This window comes from Erithacus rubecula (genome assembly GCF_903797595.1).
Source record: "Erithacus rubecula genome assembly, chromosome: 10".
Taxonomy (NCBI): Eukaryota; Metazoa; Chordata; class Aves; order Passeriformes; family Muscicapidae; genus Erithacus; species Erithacus rubecula.
Genome location: NC_136662.1, coordinates 16,100,196 through 16,121,655, shown reverse-complemented (window position 1 = coordinate 16,121,655; position 21,460 = coordinate 16,100,196). Strand labels below are relative to the sequence as shown.

General features: G+C 35.9%; 1 protein-coding gene across 3 annotated transcripts in view; it reads right to left on the bottom strand.

Annotated features, from left to right (window-relative positions):
• ZZZ3 (zinc finger ZZ-type containing 3) overlaps positions 1 to 21,460 on the bottom strand; it is a 56,541-nt gene that overhangs the window by 15,238 nt on the left and 19,843 nt on the right. For all 3 annotated transcript variants that reach the window (XM_079313354.1, XM_079313356.1, XM_079313355.1), the window contains exons 2-3: positions 17,215 to 17,368; positions 13,228 to 14,789 (exon numbers count right to left, since the gene is read on the bottom strand). In XM_079313354.1, coding sequence (XP_079169480.1) covers positions 13,228 to 14,738 — 1,511 coding nt within the window. In that variant the 5' untranslated portion in view covers positions 14,739 to 14,789; positions 17,215 to 17,368. The remainder of the gene's footprint in view (positions 1 to 13,227; positions 14,790 to 17,214; positions 17,369 to 21,460) is intronic.

The following is a 21,460-nucleotide window of genomic DNA, read 5'->3' as shown; positions in this document are numbered from 1 at the left end:
TTATAGTAAAAATTTATTAAATTTATGACTATATGAATTTATATAAACCCATAAGGGAAAATATATTTAACTCTCCAGTAGTTTCCTTTAAATGTAAATTCTACAGTAGCTGAAACAATATGGTATCAGGGACAACTTATATTCATATTCTCAATAGCTGTAACCAACAGGCTTTGCTTACAAAGTTAAAAATACTCCAAACAAAATGAACTATTTTCTCTTCTCTTCAAAATCAGTTTCCTTCTACCCCAATACAAGTGGCTACCACAGAATTTTAATATTTCATTCAGCCATCCAAACACTGGACAGGAATGGTTTAGAAACACAGCATTTTGTAGAAGTCCCAACTTAGAGCAAAATATGAGAATCATTTTTGAAATGATTTTGAAATATCAACAAACCAAGGAATAAGTAATTTGCAAAACAAATTCAAACCAGATTCCCCTAAGAATACAGAATCCAAATGAAAATGTCAGTGCTCCCTCAAACGTGCCACCCCAGACTCACACCCAATTTGGAGTGTCTAACAGTCAGTGATGGGACTGTCATGCCTGTACCAGTGATGTGTGTTTTCCAAACTGCTTTTCATAAAGCTCACTTAGACTCAGGAAGTCATAGGACATTTTAACACAGCCTTTAAAAAAGAGTTAACTACATTTAATACCTTTTATTAGCTTTAAAATTACAGCTGCCCACTTCAGTTTCTGAAATCCTGCAGCTAGCCATGGCCCCTGTTGTTGCAAATTATTATGTATTAACTTTTTTCATGACAATGTTTTCTGACATTCAATATTACAACTGTAATTTAGTTCAGCACAAAATACACATACTAAAATCAGGTAAGAGCTGTTCACTACTACAGGAATTTTCTTTCTGTTCTCTTATTGCTAAAACAAACACAAGAGCCTGACACAATGAAATCCATATGTAGCACAGAAAAGATACAGATGTTACTGAGGTAATTAAAGGTTTTCAATTGATTCCACTAATAATTGGGTAAGGCTTTAAATGGAGGGAAATAACAGTCCTAAGGCAATATACAGGCTTTGTACCTTCAAATATCTGAATTTCTACCTGGACATTAAACTCTGCCTCTCCACGAGAAAAGGTAAATTTTTTTCCACTCAAATATAGCATTCACAAACAGAAAATACAGCTATACATTCTGAATCTTGAAACTAAAACACTGAGCTTGCTTAAAAACAGTAGGACAAGATTCTGTTATGAATTTATTACTATGAATATTTATCTACACATATTCAGGTTTACATGGAACCAAGACCTAAAATGCTTGTAATAGGCCATTAATATTGAACAGTACTGAATATTTTCACTACTAGGAAAGTACTCCAGTTTCTCCTAATCAAAATAACTCTGCAAAAAGCGAGATATTAAATAGAATTAATGTGGCTATTCTTCAGCAGGTGAAAAACTAACTCCAGCAACAGCTGACAAAAGTGTGACAGCACATCAGAACTGGCCTGAGACAACAGCACAGCTCAGGTCATTCCAAGCTTACAGGAGTCACTGGCTCCTGTGGGTGAGGAGCTTTACTCAGTCCCTACACACACAGGGGAGCTCAGGGGCTGTGGGTGAGGAGCTTTACTCAGTCCCTACACACACAGGGGAGCTCAGGGGCTGTGGGTGAGGAGCTTTACTCAGTCCCTACACACACAGGGGAGCTCAGGGGCTGTGGGTGAGGAGCTTTACTCAGTCCCTACACACACAGGGGAGCTCAGGGGCTGTGGGTGAGGAGCTTTACTCAGTCCCTACACACACAGGGGAGCTCAGGGGCTGTGGGTGAGGAGCTTTACTCAGACCCTACACACACAGGGGAGCTCAGGGGCTGTGAGTGAGGAGCTTTACTCAGTCCCTACACACACAGGGGAGCTCAGGGGCAGGCAGCACCTTGGAGCCCTGGAGGCTCCAGGGAAATCAAACAGGTAGGATGCAGCTGTAACAACACAGAAGAGCTTAAAGATACCTGGGGAGAGGATTTACCCTGGACAACAAAAAGCCTGTTTCCATCAGCAGGTGACCAAACTTGTGTTAACAGAGCCACAGTAACAAAGGCTCAGCAGCGTGCAGAAATTTGCATCTAAGAAAAAAGCATCTATTTAACATTTTCCTTTTGAGCCATTTTACTTCATTTATTCAAATTCTATTTAAGCAATTGATTTTCTAAATGAAATTGAAAAAAAAGTGGTAATTTCATTTAAAACGTGTAAATACACAGAAATAAAAAGCAACCAAATGTTGGAGATTTAAATGAAGTAATAATTTAACGATGATTCACACGTGCAAAGGGAAGAAAAAAATCATCTTAATGAGGTAGCCTTAAATAATTTAGTCTGAATGGAAAGAGATGAATTTACATTTGGGGAAAAATAACACAAACCCAAGAATATTCAACTTCAGTTATTTCCCTCATTAAAACATTCATGTGACCTCAATGAAGTGGTCTTCGTGGAAATAAGTAAAAATACAAGAATGTCAGGATCATTCAAAAAACATGTCACATGATACTGATCTGTGGCTACAGAGCAGCATTAAAATTGGAGAGAAGGGGCTTCTGAACCAACTGTTCAGACTAAAAGGTTTTCCAGCACTTTTCATACCTCTACTAAGATACAGATTAACTTGGAGCTATTTACTTTAACTTTCATATTCAGGTTTTATAAATTAATATATTTTGAAGCCCAAGAATAAGACTGCAGTTTTATCAAGTGTATATCAGAAGTACCTAAATACACAAAATGGATTTTGGGAGCTTTCATTGCCTGGGAAAAAGATTGAAAACACTAGTCCTGAAATACCTAGTCTGCATACTCCATGTTCTGGTGCTTGCTGCCAAACCACTGCAATCCCTTTCAACTTCTACAGGACCTTTCACTGAGCTGTATGTCTGTAATTGTTCTTTTAAGTTTTGAACAACTATTTTTTCCACAGGTTTGTACAGGCTCTCTGGCACTATAGGACAGTAATAAAGCCAAGTATTTCTCTGAAAAGCAGCAAGTTACATAAAACACACATACACTGAACCCTTTCTTGAAGTCTCTGTCTATTCTGGTCACTCTCAAATGCTACCATAATGCTCCTGCTGCATTAGGCATGAGATCATGTGAATGATTTCCAGAACTATTTTAAAAATGGCTACCAATGCTACTCCCTATCTTTCCAGATTCTTTGTAAGTAAGCACAATTCTGATCCAAACTACCTCCTGCAGTTGTGTTACAATTCTCCAAAATTGAGAAAGTCTAATAAAAGAGAAGGAAGCTCATTAATCTGCTGCAAAACCAGCTCCATCCTTCAACGAGGCACTCCAAGAGCAACCACCTCTACATCATCCAGGTACAGTTGCATCATTTTCTCTGAAAGATCTGTCAGCAAGTACCAAAGAAAATTATCCCACATCCTTTGCCAAAACCAAACACACTCTTGAGTAAATTCACAGACAGGTGCCTTCCACTGACTTAAGTTACACTTTCCTCAGTGCTAAATACTAACTTGTTAGTGTTTAATATAAACATACAAAACTCCAAGCAGTTTTCTGTGCAGGAAAACTTTCACTCCAGAGAATGCAATTCTGTTTCCACAATCCCAGTATTGAAACACTCTTGCAAGTTCTCAGATCATACTAATTGCCATGAATCTTCTGGATGAATACTTGAATCATTCAGCACAGAAACAGCTTCAGAATCTCTGCTGAAAAAGCCTTGATTAACATAGGGTTTGAGGGACTGATATTTAAAAAAGGAAAGCTACTTCTTACAGACTGACACTGATCAGCAGGAATTCCTGCTGGTTCAGTTTTTCTTTTGCAGTGATAAGCACTCCACTCTCCTGGACTGCTCCATGAAGTAATTATCACAGAGCAGAGCCAGATTTCTGAAGTCATGCCATAAGCAATTAGTTCTTACACAATTTCTATGAATCTTGTTCTAATGGTGATTAGGGACACAGCAGCCTCTTCTCTTGCCTGTGACAAAACCTGAGAACAGCCTAGCTATTGCCTTAATGAGACCTATGTCCATTCTGATCCACTTTACTGAGATCTACTTTCAGAATGCTTCTCCCCTCCATTCTTCTCATTCTAAAAGCATTTACATTTCCAATTCAGAGTACCCAGTCACATCACATTTCTCTGTGTCAGCAACCTTTACAAAACACTATATGAATATGGAATCAATCTGCCTTAACAACTGCATCTTACTTAGGTTAACTCTTGTTTTTTATACTAAATGACTTGGCACTGAGCTATAAAAGGGGTGACATTATTCAGTATTTTTTCAAATAATTTCATTTTTACAGTAAGAATCTGTCAGTCACAGAGTCCCTCCATGGTTTCTGCAGGTTTCCTCTCCCTTGAAGAGAAGAACATCCTGCACTTTAAGCCTTAGTTGAATGAGTGATGTGAGAAACTGATAGTATAAAAGGAAGATTTTAACTTTCAGGTAGATAAATCAAATCAATGGGAGAAATAAAGTGGCTGTTGATAACATTCACAACAATTAAAAAACATCAACTCAAAATCAATATCCAAAGTCACTTGAAATTACTTTGGCAGCTACACTTGCCTTACATCACTCACCTTAAAAAGATACATACTTTTATGCCTAATTAAGAAGGAGTGATTTATCCTCTTGACTTCTAAAATGCTGTGCAGCTGGTGGTCATCAATTTCCACTCCCAAAACTAAATGCACTTCTCCAGTTATACAGTTCACAATATGTTGTATTATACAGTACCATCAATTCTGAGGGGCTTTGACACTAAAAATGTGTACCATAGTTTACAAGTACTCATTAGTTCTTGTGCAGGTAAGAACTGTTTTACACGCAGGAATACACATCTCATAATAAAACACAGCTAAATTATATGTATATAAAAACCTTGTTATTTTGTATTTCAAAGAGCTCTGACACAAAACCAGTTATTAGTCACCAGGAGGATTTGAGCAAGTCTTTGTTTCATTGCCATCTGCTGGCACTCCAGCAAAGTACAGATTACAACCTGCTCTCCCATACCCAGGTCATTTATTACCCTGGATCTTGGTCTACTAACAGCAATTAAAAAAAAAGGAAATTAGCATCTCTTATTGGATGCTAAGATGAGAAAATACTGGATATTAAACATGTAAAGACTCTAAATTATGGAGGAAAAGGGCAACATTAATTGCACTTTGAATTTCCAAGTCACTCAAGGAGCTGTAGTTAAAGATACTGGGTCTCTGGAGAAACCTGTGAATCAAATTAAAAAAAACCCTGTCATTTCAAAGAAGTGTGGTTTTTTTTTGTTTGGGCTTTGTTTGTTGGAGTTCAGAAATAACAGAAAATGCTCCCAGCTCCTAAGCATGGCCTTTGTCCTGTGTCACAATACAGTGATTACAATATAGTAATTTTGACACTGCAGAGTTTCTTGCAGATTATTCTGATGTGCAACTAAGATTTAAAGAAATCTCTAACTGCACTCTGGAAGAGCCTGGGATTCAATGCTGGACATGTAAAGCACAGGACAGCAAGGAGAAAGCACAACAGAGTGATGCAGAATGGGCCTTCTTTGATCTCCCTTCAGAAAAGAGTTTAAGGGTATAATCAATAAGAACATACATATATGAACCCCTGTCAGGGCCTGTAAAGCACCTCTGCCTGGAGGAAGCAGCACATAGTGGGCTTTTACCTACCTAATGCTTAGACACTATGAATAAAGTATTCTATTTACAGCTTTTTCTGCAACTCTTTATTAAACTTTCTACTCTGGCTTAACCTCTTTACACATACTGTCATTTACTGTACTTTCACTGAGCATATTTAATATTCATGCTTCAGACATCTTAAAGTATTTCAAAGGTAAGTAAATAATTAAACTGCATTTCTGTGTTATACATTAAACAACTAAAGTACATGCTAAATGGCTTCTTTAAGTCTACTGTGCCAGGAACAGAAAACAAAACACTATTTCTGAATGTCAGTCTCATACCTATTTAAAATAAACCAGAACTAACCCAAAAAGCATTTTTAAAGGACATTTAAAAAAACCTAATAAATCCTAAGGCAAAAAAGCAAATCCTACTGCAGTAATTTACCTGGATGCAAACTAACCATTTCCACTCAGATTTTACTTTTCTTTCCACTTTCACAGCTTCAGATTTTGTGTTTCAACCATTTGAATAGTATTTTATTGGTTATTAACTTGAGATGTCCCCTCCTTTCTTAAATTCTTAACTCCTCCTCAGAAACAGAACTCATATATTTCTAGAGGCTTCATTCTTGTCAAGAGCTGTCCAACACACCCAGCAGGATTTAATACTAGTTCTACAAAAGCACCCCTACCAAATACCCACATTTCCAGCAAGTTTTCAGAATTTTTAGTAGCAAATAGGTCTCTGTGCCTCTAAACAAGCACAGAAATTGTTACAGTCTTGTCAATAAAACAGGACCCATCAGTCCTCTCCCAGTTAACACAGTTTAATACAGCTTTTTGATATGACAGCACTCTAAACCATTTGCCTGCAGGACAGTGACATTCAGCAGGGAAGAAGATACAGTTCCCTGTCATTCCTCTATTTTCCAGGCTTGAATTGACAGACTGACAGCACATCCCAACCTTTTTCTCCTTCTCTCTCATCATCTCTAATGAGAATGGTCTCAATTCCTTTACTGAGGGCAAATACTACACAGATTCCTCCAGCATGCCCACTAGGATATTATTCTCTAGAAAGATATTGGGGAAAGCAACCATTCAGAAGGAATTGTAGAGACATAGTAAGAGCAACCCATGCTTGAAACTGACCATCCACACAGAAATCCTGATAAAAAAGCAGAGAAAGCTGACAACACTGAACTCCTTCAACTCACTCTAAATTAGTTTCTGCAGGTTTTCACCCAAACAACACACACATACATTCAATTATTCAGTTGTATATTCTTGCTATAGGAACAAATTAACATATTCCCCTCAAGTATCTATTACAGGGATACCTGAATATTAGAAGTGAATTGCAAGAATATGATCTACAATCATGAGTGGCTGAATGCTCTAATAGCAATAAAAAGCATTATTCATCAATATTTTCTGGCTAAAGAAGTGGAAGAAAAGTTAGAAATAAGGAAGAAAATTAGTAACATGTTTTTACTAGTACTCACTATAATAAACCATGCACAAACACCGCTGGAAGCAGAGAACTTGGCTTAGGAAGCATAAAACTTTCAAAGACTGCTATGCAAAACAGCAGCAATGTTTTTACTTTGAGTTATCCAAAGCAAAATAAAGATGTGCAATAACGAAAAATGAAAAATCAGCTGGCTACTCCTACCAAGAGCAAAGTTTAAAGGAAACTAAAAAGTGGGACCTTTTTTAACTCTTAAGTGCATGTGTTGTACAAAGGAACTACTGCAGTGATCAGGATTCATTGCTGACTGAAGGAAGCTTGTACATATGTACTGCTCATGCAATTTCTTTTTAAAAGATACTGCTGGTCAGTTTTGCAGTTCATGCTGGAGATGCTGTCAAAACTTCATGAAAGATCAGAATAAAAACTTAAAATTACCAATGAAGTAATTTCAAGTTAAAACTGACAAATAAAGAGAATCCATTCTCAAAGCAAATGACAGTCACTTTGTTCTTGTCTTTTTGGTGGCATCATTATACTTACTACAAAGTACAGTAACATTAATTTATTCCCTGTTCCACCACAGAACTTTACTCTGACATAACTGGTATAACCACAATTTACTGCTTCTGCTTTTAAGTGTCCTTGTGTCAGCAGCCAAAACCACAGCCAGAGCCTTACTCTCCACACAGCTGTGCTGGGTTGATACATTACTGCCCCATCTTTTCTCAGCTTGATGGCAATTTTTTTTTTTTTTTAAATCAGGACCATTATTCCTATGGCATCTGGTGTTTGTTTCCAACTGGTATTTCCTACACCTCAAAACCATTTTTGTTATTTATTGATCTTTAATTTTCCAGTTTAGATGAATTTACTAAAAAGCATCTTAGAAATGGTAAGCACTTCCAAATGAACACGCAGAAAAACAATTTTCTATTTTTTTAAATTTTTTTTTTGTATTAGAATAATAGGTTTCCTGTTGCTTGTGGTTTGATTTATGGTTTTTTTTAATATTTGTGTATTTCTCCCCTCCACGATTTGTGGTCCATATTGACCAAAGAAATTTGAAATTTTTGTGTATTCTCCAAAAACTGGTGGCTTGCAAAGGAGGTGAGACCATAACTACTGTCACAACAAGAGACAGGCAAGCAGAATTCAGCTGTTACTTGTCACATTCCTCCATCACTCCATCAGCCCACACATCCAGAGGTGCCACATCAAGGCAGCCAGCAGGGAAACATCTCTGCACTGCAGAGTTCACACTCTCTTCCAGGAGTAGATTGCTGCCAACAGAGCACTCTCAAAAAGTGAGAACATCGATGTAGGCAGAAGAAGAAAAGCAGAAAATCAGGAAGGAATTCAAGGGGTACAGGACACAAACCTGAGAGAAATCAAGCTTTACTTTCCACAGGATGCACTATTTAACTGTTTGCTAGTGCTGTTCACTGGAAAGATGCTGTGACTGGCAGAAGATGCCTTTGTTCAAGGAAGAAAAACGAATGTGACAAATGTATCTGACATTTAATGGCTCCCAGAGCGTGCCCATTCCTAGGGAGCAAAAAGCTGATGCAGCACATGCCCAAGGCATTATCTCTTGCAAAGTAAGAGCTCTAGCCATTACTCAGTAATTTATATAATTATAAAATATGATTCTATGATTACAATATTCTTAACCAAATCTTAATCTTCAGTCCTGCAAAAATTTTGTCACATAACTGCTACTACAAAAAGTAACTTGATTTACACCAATTCCCTTTATTCCTTACGATCAAAGTCAGAAACAAAGTTTCCCACAGATTAAAACTGACATCACAGGAAAATGAATTATTAGCTACTGATGGCTACCTGACATCATTGCAAATGAATGTTAAGGCTTATCTGTACATTGAAATAAATCCCTACTGCGTGATCAATTTAACTTTAATTTGGAGACACATAGCTGAATATACAGGCTTTATTTATAAAACTGATTATCATTAGCCAATATATTCAAAGGCAGATATGAATATTTTGATCTTTTCCAGTTAAGCTAAAAACATGGTGCAGGTAAATTTAGAAAATAAGAAATTTAGAAAGATGACATTACAGTTACACTTTAAGAAGAGGCAGTTTAAGGCAGTCCTCAACTGGTATGGCAAGGTGCACCGAGTCCTATTCTAACAATTCAAATGCACTAAGATGAACTTTGATACAAACCTGCTTTCATCTGATTCTTTAGGCAGAACATTTGTGATTGAATAAAACATAAAAACTATGCCACAGGAATGCTAAAACTGTTTCTTTTCTTTCTCACATTCATATAATATTAAAGGTGGATCCAAAGACATAAACAGTGTTATCATCAGTTGTTAAGTATATGTAAATCTCATCATTGTATTGCATGGTTTCCAGGATCTTTGCAACAATGCAACCCATTGTAGTTAAGAATCCACAAGACTAAGTTGTAAAAGATGTATTAAAATCCTCATTTGATCTGTCTCCATTTTAAATGCCAGTGTAGCTGTTATAATTTTAAATATTATCAAGTAATAAAGATACCTAAAATACCTATCTATTGAACAACGTCCTAACTCTTAGAATTAAATGCCTGTAGGGAACTGCTCATGCATAAGGCAGTGATCTTGCCTCCAGGTCTGAGTGGTTCCTGTAAAGCCAACTGCAGTTTACAGAGTCCTCAAAATGCATTCTGCAACATATTCTATGCAAGTGAAACATCAATTTCTCAATCACATTTTCATCTAGAACCCAGGACTAAGAGTCAAACAAGGATTGTCTCTTCATGCAAGCAAATACCTGCCAAACACTGCAAATCTCCAAAGGAAATAGAAAGGAAGAAAAAGAAAAAAAAAAAGCCAAACCAAAAAAGGGCACTAAATGAATCTGGGCAAAGGCAGAAAGTATTGAGAATGCTGCTCCAGACAGAAAATTAAAGTAAGTTGCTGCAGTATGTGATAGAATTACAGCATAAAAAGACACAGCAAAGATATATGAGAAGTGCCTGGGGAAAGACATATGCAAAATACTAAGTACAGCATACAAAATTCAGCAGTGTAGAAAGTTTTAAATTAGGAAGTTCAATTTTGATGAAAGTATCTCAGGAGAAAATGCAAACATTCCTGAGCTAGAACACAGAAGCAAAATTCTCAAGCATATAAGCAAAATTCTCAAATATGTACCAAACCATACTTTTCTGAGAGCAGTTACAATACAAAAAAAAAAATCCAATTATGTGTGTAGCAACACAAAACATTAACAACACTTTACAACTATACAACCCCCACATCAGTCTGTTAGTATCTACAAAAATGTGTGTGTTGTGATAAAATTTCTGCTTAGAGATCTCATCTCTATCTTTGTAGGACAGATCTATTTTAATAAAGTTGTGGAAACATCTATAATTTCAGCCTTTTCTCTGAATAATAATATTTCATAATCTGTGATTGTTATTTTTCCTATTATATCATCCAGTTTTCCCAGAAATACTGATCAATATAATTTAAACATGTTAAGATTAAAAAAGCAACAATAATTAATACCGAAATATGACAATTTACATTTAGATTTTTTTTTCCTTATAGCAAGTCTTATCAACAGCTCTTAAAAGTTTTGGTATAGTCATATTTTATCAATGTCACAATAATATCTTGGAGAGTGAAGATCAACTGTATGAATGTGTATGTCACCAAGCTATGTAATGTAACAAGAAATAATATAAGTTTACAGCCATGTAAAACTGCTTCCATGACACAGAGGAATGTATTTTTTTTCTGTCGTGGAACATCCAAAGAATTATAATGACTTTATGGAGAAATCTGCTTCCTCAACCTAGCCAAGATGCTAATGTCTCTCTGAACTGGCTTTTAAAAGAGAATAGAAAACATAAACCAGAGAAAAAAATCACCCATAATAATCCCAAAGTGATGAAGGACAGAAAAACAAAACTGTACCATTTGAAGATGTGATATGGAGAACACCAGAACACTTGGCTTAGCCAGAACTACCACAATTACAAACTTTGCATTAATAGCATGGGAACCCTAGGAATTCTTTGCATCTGGACAATCAGGGAATACATTTCAGAATACATTGCAAACTGGCAGTATTTTGGTTTTTAAGTCTAACAATTTAGAAAGTAAGTACCAAATGAGATTAAACAAGTGTATAATTAAAACACTGTTCAAAAACTCTTACACATGAATTACAATATCCTCTAATGAACTTTGATATTTTAAAAACTGGATAGAGGATATACTGCACTGCACTTGATTTACTCTCGAAGAATGAAATTCTGGATAAATGACAACTGCACCCATGTGTCAAAACATTGACTTAAGTTCTTTAGAAGGATCCTATTATCATGCAGCACCATCAACATACCAGACTTAATTCTCTTATAAATGTAAACAACAAAAAGGGGTGGCCTGCAATTTTCCAGCTCTATCAACATTTTTTAAAATTAAGAAAAGGCACAACTAGCACTCCCTCCCCCCAGCAGCATGCTTCCCTTTTGGAAAACAGAAATATAAGAAAGAATAAAAAAAATAATCACTTCTTTTGGAATTCTGCATGCAGGCAACAAGTTAATAGCAAGATACCAAGTCCTGCTTGCAATTTCAAATGCTTCCCAACAAGGTCTCACAAACAGGCTGCCAATCTGAACAACAACTACCCATTTTTTCAGAACTGTGTATGTCCACAAGCTATCACTGGGGCACACACCTGAAATTTCCAAGAACAATTCAGATTTGTGTTTAAGAATAGAAAAAACTAAACTACTGTTATTTTTGCAGTATTATATAATAAATACAACCCCCTACATCCCACCACATTACTAATGAATCTGTGTACAGACATCAGATGAAGTCATATTACATACAGATCCAAAATCATCCTAATGGGACAAAAGACAACTGTCCATTTTCCCCATTCGTAATTTTCTTTCTATCTAATGGGAAAAGTGCTCATTTTGGACTGATGGCTGAAGCTGCAAATATTTGATCATTATTTTGAAATCACAGTTTGTCTAACCCATGCTAGAATTTAATTTTTTCTTATTACAATCATTTCTTCATATCCAATACTGAACAAAATTTCACTATATAAACAATACCAAAAATCAAGTCATACTGGATTAAACAATCACCTGTGCTCTGTGCCCCATATTGACAGTAACCTTGCTGTGAACATTTACTGCATTTACACTGAATTAACACCAGTGCTTCAACCCTTCATATGAAGGAAACTGAAGATCATCTGCACTTGGCCTTTAGAACTCACAACAACATACAGAACACCTACTAAACAGCAAAACACACGAGTCACAACAGCATTACAAAGACTGTGAAATAAAAAATTGTGTCCTGATCCACTACTTGAAGAAAAATTTTCTCCATGTAAACTTTCTTCAGTGAATTGCCCTTTTGTTTCAATAATCTCTTGCACGTTTACCACAAGGTATAGTCACCACAGTTCCACTTATAAACATTCACATGAAAAACATAAAATTAACTCAGAGAATAATAAGAATAATCATCATCATCCTATATTTACATGTAATTAATAGAAATAGCAGTGTAGACATAGTGTCCTTTGAAGAAAGTTGCTGCATTTGATCAATTCATCTTCCTGAACACCAGAATGCTGAGTTCTTTCTCATGACACTCTGAAATAAGTATCTAACTTTTATGTACAGCAGATGGTAATAGTATAAGCTGTATCTGCAGTTTCCATTGGATATGCTGATAAATTACTGAAATCTAAATTAAAGCTTGTAATTCCTTTGGTTTTCCTTCCAGTTAGTTTTTAAGAGAAAATAAATAACAGATGCATTTTTAAAGAAACAAAACCCCGAAGAAACTCAAAAAGACCAAGTTCTGGCTCAAGAATCCTGATTGCTAGAAATGTATAAACCACATTGCTGTACCATACTGCATATTAAATAGACTTTAATTTTGTTTGAGGTAGAAACAAGAAAAATGAAGACTGAAGAGTATGAAAATTATAAAGCACTTAAATTTTTGTGGAATTACGTTAAATACTTCATAATTTTTGCAATAATAATATATTTTTGGTAAGAAACAAAAGCAGAATTCATGGTTACCATAGTTACACATACTCTTTGTTGTGTTTCAATGCCACATGATCTGATTCAAAGTAATACACATCAGGCTCTTCCTCATCCTCCTCTGCAGTGTGGATGTTGGTACTCTCTTTGGCAGATGGTACATATCCAGCAACAAGCCTAGACTCAGAAAGTGGCTTTCTTAGTCCATCACTCCCATGATCCCCTGTATTACTATTTCTCTCTTTTTCATTCTGTTTGATTTCTTCAGACTTTTTGGGAGATCCATTGATATTATTAATACCTACAGGTACATTCTTTTCAGTAGGACTAAGATTATTTTCCTCAACCTGTCCATTTTCTCTACAAGGAGAGTTATTTTTAGTAGGGCTACTTCTGGCAGGGGCAGCCCTTCGTGGTGAAGTTCTCAACGTGTATCTGTGTTCTTGAAGTTCCAACATATTTGTCATCTGAGCTGAAACACAGTTCAGCACTGAAGAATGTGGTTCAGGTTCACCTGAGATTGATGCACTGTCATGGTGAGTATTCAGGTTGCTATTGGTGTTTTCAGCACACTGTTCCTTAGAGGCACTGCTATCTCCTACAACATCCACCTCCTCCTCCGAATCCCTTAACAAAGATGACTGGATTTCAGAAAAGGACCCTGCAGCTGGCTCAAATGCCTGATTAGCATGCTCCTCAGGCAAGCAGTCATTTATTGTTTTGTGGTCCTCTAACTTTACCTGTTCTTGAGAGTTTGTGCAAGGCACATAATGGTCTACAACACTGTCCTCTTTGCTGCTATTAAGCAACAACGAAGAATGGGCAAATGAGTTTCCATTTTCTGCTACTGTTTTGTCCTTGGGCGTACGGGAACCAGCATTGTTTTGCTTAGCGTTCCCATCAAGCTGACAGTCATCACAGTTAAGAGAATTTGAGTCTCTCTCACCAACTCCATTGACAGTCTGATAACCTGCAACCTCTTCAACTACTGCAGAATTATTAAACCCTTCTGCACAGACATTCACCTTTTTAACTTCCCTTTTCTCACAATCATCCAATATAAGACATCGACAAGCTCGCTTAGTCCCTGTGGAGGCTGCATCATTGTCCGGCACCAAGCTCTTGTGCTCCAATGACTCCTTCTCTGCCTTAGTGGGCAAGTCCTCTTCAGAGCTGTTGGGTGCCTCTGAACGTAGACAGCGTTTAATTCTTTTCAACACTGGTGAAACAGGTTCTGCTTGTTTTTTTTCACTATTTTCCACAGTTTGCTTATCACCATTATCCTTCTCCGAAGTGGACAGCCCTCTCTTTCTAGGGCTCACCCATGACTCCCGAGCACTCTGCTGTTTCAAATCAGTAGTTCTGCCACCGTTGCTGCCCTTCTGAGCTTGCACAGACTCTGGCCTCTTCTTTGGTGACCTGGATCGGATTTGAGGATGGGGCAAGACTTCCTCTGGATGAGCAATGCTACGGTTCCTTAATGTTCTACCACAAAAATTTTCATCCAAACCATTTAAACCCACTGTAGATCTTGTAACACGAGTAGATCGAGAAGCAGCCATACTATGGCGAGTCCCTAAAGTATGTTCATTGTGATCCACTCACTGGGAAACCTTCGAAAAAAATGCAAACAAAACAGTCAGAAAAAAATATTTAAAAAACAACTAGAGACACAGCCAATCTGAATAACGTATTGTCACAAACATACCAATGTAAAACTGAATAAGCCCACTCAATGCATTCATACTGCTTCCTTCCATGGTAGTTCTTCAGTGCATTAAATTTTTCCATCTCAGCTACAAAGTAGCTGACTTGGTATTTGTGGTTTTTCTGGCTTAGTATTTGTGTGAGCGTGGCTCACATTTATGCCTTATGTAAGGCTGGAATGCCCCAGTTAGGCTCTAGTTACTAAAATACACTATTTTATGTATTGTACATATGTTATAATGTATTGGTATTATTATTAAAATTTGTCTGTTCAAGTAAAAGGTATGAAATTGCATTCTTAATATCCCACATTTTCCAGTTACATGGCTTCACAGACTAAAAAGCAAACCATTAAAATTGCATTTGCTTACTCAGTTGTTGCTTAAAGAAAAAACAAATCTATCATAAATAACAAAAGAGAACTGCAATTCTAATTTAGCAGGGAATTAAAAAAAATAAGGCACACCACTAAGAAATAATTACAGTTATTATTACTAAAAATGAAATAAAATTTCTGAATCAGAATCATAAAATCATTCCAGCTGGAAAGGCCTTTAAGAGGCAATCCTATCCAACCTCCCATTCAAATGAACTTGAGCCCTAAATTCAGATTTAGTTACATGGAACATTATCCATCTGGGTCTCAAAAAACTGAGTACAGATATTTCACAACTTGTCTGGGCAACCTGTTCAAGTCCTTAAAGCAAAAATACTTTTTCTTATACCCAGGTTGGGCCTCTCCTACTTCTCTATTACTTCTGACAACAAAAGCCTGGCTCTATCAGGAGTCTCCTCCAAGGTACTGGAAGGCTGCTTCCCTCTCAGCTGGTGAGATGAATCATCACTCACAGCAGATTGAAGTGAATTTGGATTCAAAGATAACCTCAGAACATCCCATTTCAGAGTGTCTGTATTTCACATTTCAGGGTGAAATGTAGGAGTACTTGACCTGCCCAGTATCTCAAAATAATTTTTAAGAGAACTCAGTTCAGTCTTACCCTCCTATTCATTTAATCTTTAGAAGTTTAATGTGTCAAACTCCATATCACCACAGATCTGTCAGAATATCCTTGCTAATGAATAGATTCACATTTGTGCATAATGGCACACCTTCTCTTTTTCACCTACCCAAATTCCAGGTTATACAAACCAGTTCAACTGTCATATGATGTGAAGACTACAAATTTTAAATATGGAATCAAACATTTCATACATTACTTAGAAGTTCTGAAAATGACAAATGGAGAAAATTGCTTCAAGAGGTTTTTCAATTTCAGCAAAGAAGAGGGGAAAAAAAAGAACATAAATTCATAAATTCTCTCAAATCTGCTATTTAAGTCTCAGATGCTCCTAGAACAGAAAAGCAAATGGGACAAGACAAGTACACTTTCATCCAACACAATTCTGTTTAACAATTACCATTATTTACTGTATTGTGTGTTTAGGAATTCACAATGCAAGCTGTATTTCTTAAGGAAATCAATATATCCTAACAGCATTGCCTGCTGTAGTTCTGGACAAAACTGTAGAAGAAAGCACATACACATAATTTTGTGTATGGGGTATATAGCTCTATACACAAGTGTGTATGACAGCACATCCTTTTGTGCAACAAAGAAAAAGACTAATATTAAAGTGAAAATTTCAAATGTTCTCAAAACTGCCATTTATTTGTGCTGCTGGAACCCTCCTGCTTGTTATCTATTCCTGCTGCCTTAGATAAAGGCCTGGAAAGGTGCACTGTTTGTATTCCTGAAATGCATCCAAAGAGATGCTGCAGTGCTAACTTTCATTCTGTTCACTTAAAATTAAATAAGTGTGAGCTCTCCAACACACTCTGCCTTAAGAAAAAATATAAATACTAGTCCAGCAGCAAATGGTCAAACCAGCAGCTGACTGAAGAGGGCAAAGCACTATGTGTTTTCTATAATGGTTTTTACACCCATTTTCCACATGGATAAACTTGCCTGCATATTCTCCCTTTTTGCACACAAGCTCAATACCATCTGGAGAGTGATCTCATTTGGGGTTGAACCCAAACATGAAAAACAGGGTTTATTTACATATTCCATTTCCCTAGGTTTTTCTAATTAAAGCTAGCACACATTTGGGGTGAGTAACTGACATTTCAAATCAATACCAATAAAATAACCTAAACCAAATTAAAATGCATACTTTGGTTAGTAATTACTGCTGAACTCAGACTTTAACAATCATAAGTAAGAGAGAAATCTTTACTGACTTGCTGATACAACACTTTCTAAAGAAATACACCTTACACAACAAGAGAAAAAGTTATTATTTCCTTAGTAGAAATGTAAAAAAACTTACCATTGCAAAACTAGAAGAAATGTAAACTTCTGGCATTTCGTACAGTAGACTCTTACTGTATCCCTCAAACAACATCAATAACCATTGCTGACATCCATCATGTAATCCAAATGCTTTACTAGTTTATGCCATCACATTAACCAGATTTTGAAAACTGTTGAGAAAAAGACAAATATATTAGTAAAATATTTAAATTACCACTGAAAATGAAGAATGCAATAGGACATATAAAGAGTAACAGATTTTTAAAGAAGAAATTATAAATTTTAAAAGTGTCCGACTGAAAGATCAATATGCTATGAAGTAATTATGTATGTGACTTGCTAATTTAGGTTTCAATGGTAGTTTCTAAGTGATTCTCTGTATCACACACTGAATGTGCAAGCAAATGAATTCAGGCAGGAGTCATGTTAAAGTGCTGAAATTTCAGAAGGTATTTGAAGAGACACAAGAAAACAAGTAGTGAAAGCTATTACTACAACTAATGAATTATGAAATGCACTGTCAAATGTATTTTATAATTAGATATGCAGTGAAAAACTCTGCTGTTTAATTAACTGAACAGATCTCTAAATTTACATTGGCTCCAAATCCCTGAATAACCTTCATCTATACACTGGGACTAAAATGCTTTCTAGAGTTCACATTAAACCTGCTCTTCATCCAAGGAAAACAATGTATAGCCCCTGGTTTGTAGAAGAAGTGAAATATTTGGATATTGAAAGATGAAATACATCTATAGATCCAAAAGTCACACAATGCTTTCAGTTGTCTCCAATTTGGGCATCTGTGCCAATGACCAAGTTACTATGTGAAAAAACACATCAGCAATCACATTTAATTTAAGAACATCTAGTACTATGACAGAAACATAATTCACCAAAGAGTAGTGGTTATTCTTTGGTTATATTCCTTCATATTCTGTTTACTTCATGCAAGTGACCCTCCTTTCATCTTGACAATTCAAAACTTCCTGATCTAAACCACAAGCTGATAGGTTCCTCCTTAATTCTACAGGGGTTTTATTTAGGTTACTGTAAATTTTCCTTACTTTCAATATAGTTAGGATTTCAAACTGGTAAGAAAAGAAAATTAATTCACCATTAAGTTGCTAACTCAAAATACAAACTGAGCTGCATAAGAGAAGAGATTAATTATGTCTAATTGCAGTGAAATTCAGTAATAGAAGATGTTTCTACAGCGATGCTACATAAAGTATCATAAATTATATTATGTAGATAACTAAATCAAATCAGGTTTCATTTATTCAGTGGGATTTCTCAATTTAATAAACAGCAGAGAACTATCATCATCATAAGACAAACAAAGAATGGAAGAACAAGAAGGCAAAGGCAAGCACTTGAAAAGGCAGGTTACTCTTAATCTGTATTGTTGCCTTTCCTAAAGATCCCTTTAACTGATGCATCTGGAGACACCAAAAGTACAACAGAATTTGACCAATTTCTGCAAAAGAGTAACATACTCAATAAAAATACTAGCTCAGTAACTTTGGTGAAAATACAAAATATATTTAAACAAAAAAAAAAAATTTAACAAAAGATAACAATGAGCCAATCAGAAGGTGGCCCAGTCTCATAATTTTTAATTACTTTACTAGTCCTAAGTAAGGAACATATGAATAAAATGCTTCAGGAATGGCTGGAATAGTAATGTCAGTATTTTGTCAGATTTGTGCACCTCATCTCTCCCAGCTTTCTTCTGCCCAAAACAACCCTGTTTTATTCACAGTAGGAAAGACACAACCCCTGCTGTGTCTATTTGCCTTTGGGGACAGCTGAAGCAGTTTAGACACAGTAAAAAGATTGGTAAATTTCAAAAAGAAGAAACCAATGTGGGTAAAGAAATTTTACTTAGTCATAATTTTTTGTCTGCTTGCAGTTTGCAGGGATGGAGGAGGGAATAACAATTAAAAAAAATAGGAAACTTTAATCAGGATACAGTGAAATGACAGCACCTTAATTACACTTAAAACCTAGAAAACAACATTCACAAGGGCTTAACAAGTGAGCAATTATATAATTTTCCCCAGAAATTTCCCTGGAAAAACTGTCTTGAAAATTAACTATTATTCCTTTACATTGCATGACCAATTACAATGACATTTTTCACTTAGAACAACATCATCTTCTGTGGCAGAGAAATTGAACTGAGTAATTCAATGTTTTGGACACCACTCATTATAGAAGCTATTTATGAGATGGAATAAGGAGTGCAATGGAAATGAAATAAGCTTTTAGGTTTAAAAGCCTTTGTTCAGGGAACCACATCAAGATTTAAGAAAGAATACTGTAATACTGCAATAAAGTCTAAAAGTTTGAAGAGTGATAATCAGCTAAGAAACACCACACTGTGGTCTGCAGAGCCCACTAAAAATGAAGCAGTTACAGGTTAAATAGAGTATAATGCAGACAGAACCCTGAAATAACTAAGGGACTCTGAATTTGTCCCTTGTGGGGAAGGACCTGGGTAAGAAGCCAGTGAGCAAAACCTGCTGAAACCATACAGGAAATGGTCACACATTAATCAGTACACAAAACCTTCAGAGGGAGACTGAAGTTCAACTGCTTGCAGAAATTGTCTGTACATCTTATATACAAGCAAGCATTTCATGACAACATAGGATGAATTTTTGGGTATGAATTTTTGCATTTAATAACGCTTAAACTTCCTCAGCTTTAGGCAGACTCTACCAAAATACACACCATATTCACATCATGATAGAATTTTTATTTAACTAAACCACAAGTCTATTTAGTAAAGTTACTGAATGCTGAACTGTGTCCAGGAAAACTTCCAGCAACAAAGGAAACAAATTAACATAGAGATGAAAACCAACAGTTAAAGACAGCAGAATGAGGAAAACCCTTCCTAAATAGGCAGAATAACCAATTTTTTTCCTGGGTTATTTGGTACTATCTGAGAGTCAAGTAAGAGCCCAATTGTTTAAAGGAATTCAGAAACACGGATGCAGTTACAGGGATGCTCCATGTGGTTAGAAAGGAGACAGTGAAAAGAAGCAGTCAATACCTGAACATACTGGTGTATACCAGACCTGAAACCAACAGACACCTCTACTGTAACCATGGTGGAATTATATATATGGAACTTAAGATGGATAAATTAACATTACATACAACATTAAACAAATAAAAAATAATTGTGCACTGGGGGTGGGGGAGAAAAGACTTTCAGGAGAAGTCTTCAATAGTTGTTTATGCCATTGTTTGATGAAAATGGGCAATATCTAAAGTCTTCCACAACAATTCAACCCTAGGAAACAGAAGAGTGTGTTCATCTGATCTTGAGTAGAATGAATAATTTTCATATTGAAGAGAAATAATCTGTTCTCTTCTTGTTCTTCTGAATCTCATCCAACAATCAGCATACTCAGTGTGATAATACTGCAGTGATAAAGATTCAGATGTTTCCTAGTGTTCAGATATGGTATTTGTGGGTATCTGATAGCAGGAACACTCTCTAGTACCCTACTTCAGTAGTAAATCCCCAAATTACTTCAGAGACAGTATCTGCTATTACAAAGTTACCATTTAAAACAGCAAATGTGACACACATGTATAATTGCCCAAAGTAATAAATAAAACTGGTGGATCTCTGTGGTATAAAATAGCAGTTCTTAAATTCTCTGCAGAGCTATGGAATGTTACTTACAACAGAACATTTTTAAAAATTTAAAGCATCATCTATTTATGCAAACAGAATCCAATCCCTTACAGAAGTATTAGCCCAAGACAAAAAAATTAGCACCTCTGAAAAAAAAATAAGAATCTGCACAGACACCAGATTATCAAGATTTTGGATTATCTTCACATTACTTCCTAACAAAGTAGTATTACTAAATTAGGGATGAATTTCATTTAACAAATTATATTCAGCAGTCTATCACATCTAGAGTATGCCAGCATCTCTTCCCACACATACTGAGTTTCACAGAACTACATTAGCAAGAAATCAGTTTTCTGGAACCAGCTTTTCATTCTTCTGATTCTACATACATCAAAACAAGCAGTACTTTCAAGTTATAGAAATAACCTCCACCAAAGGACATTATGAAAATCTTACTTGAAATAATATGTAACAATAAGCAGCTTAAAGCTATAACAAAAGCTTAAATGCAATAAAAATTAATAGATGTTACTGGAGTTATTCTGAGATTTTGGCTGACACAATAAGATTATATTACATGTGGTCAAAATATAGTTTGACA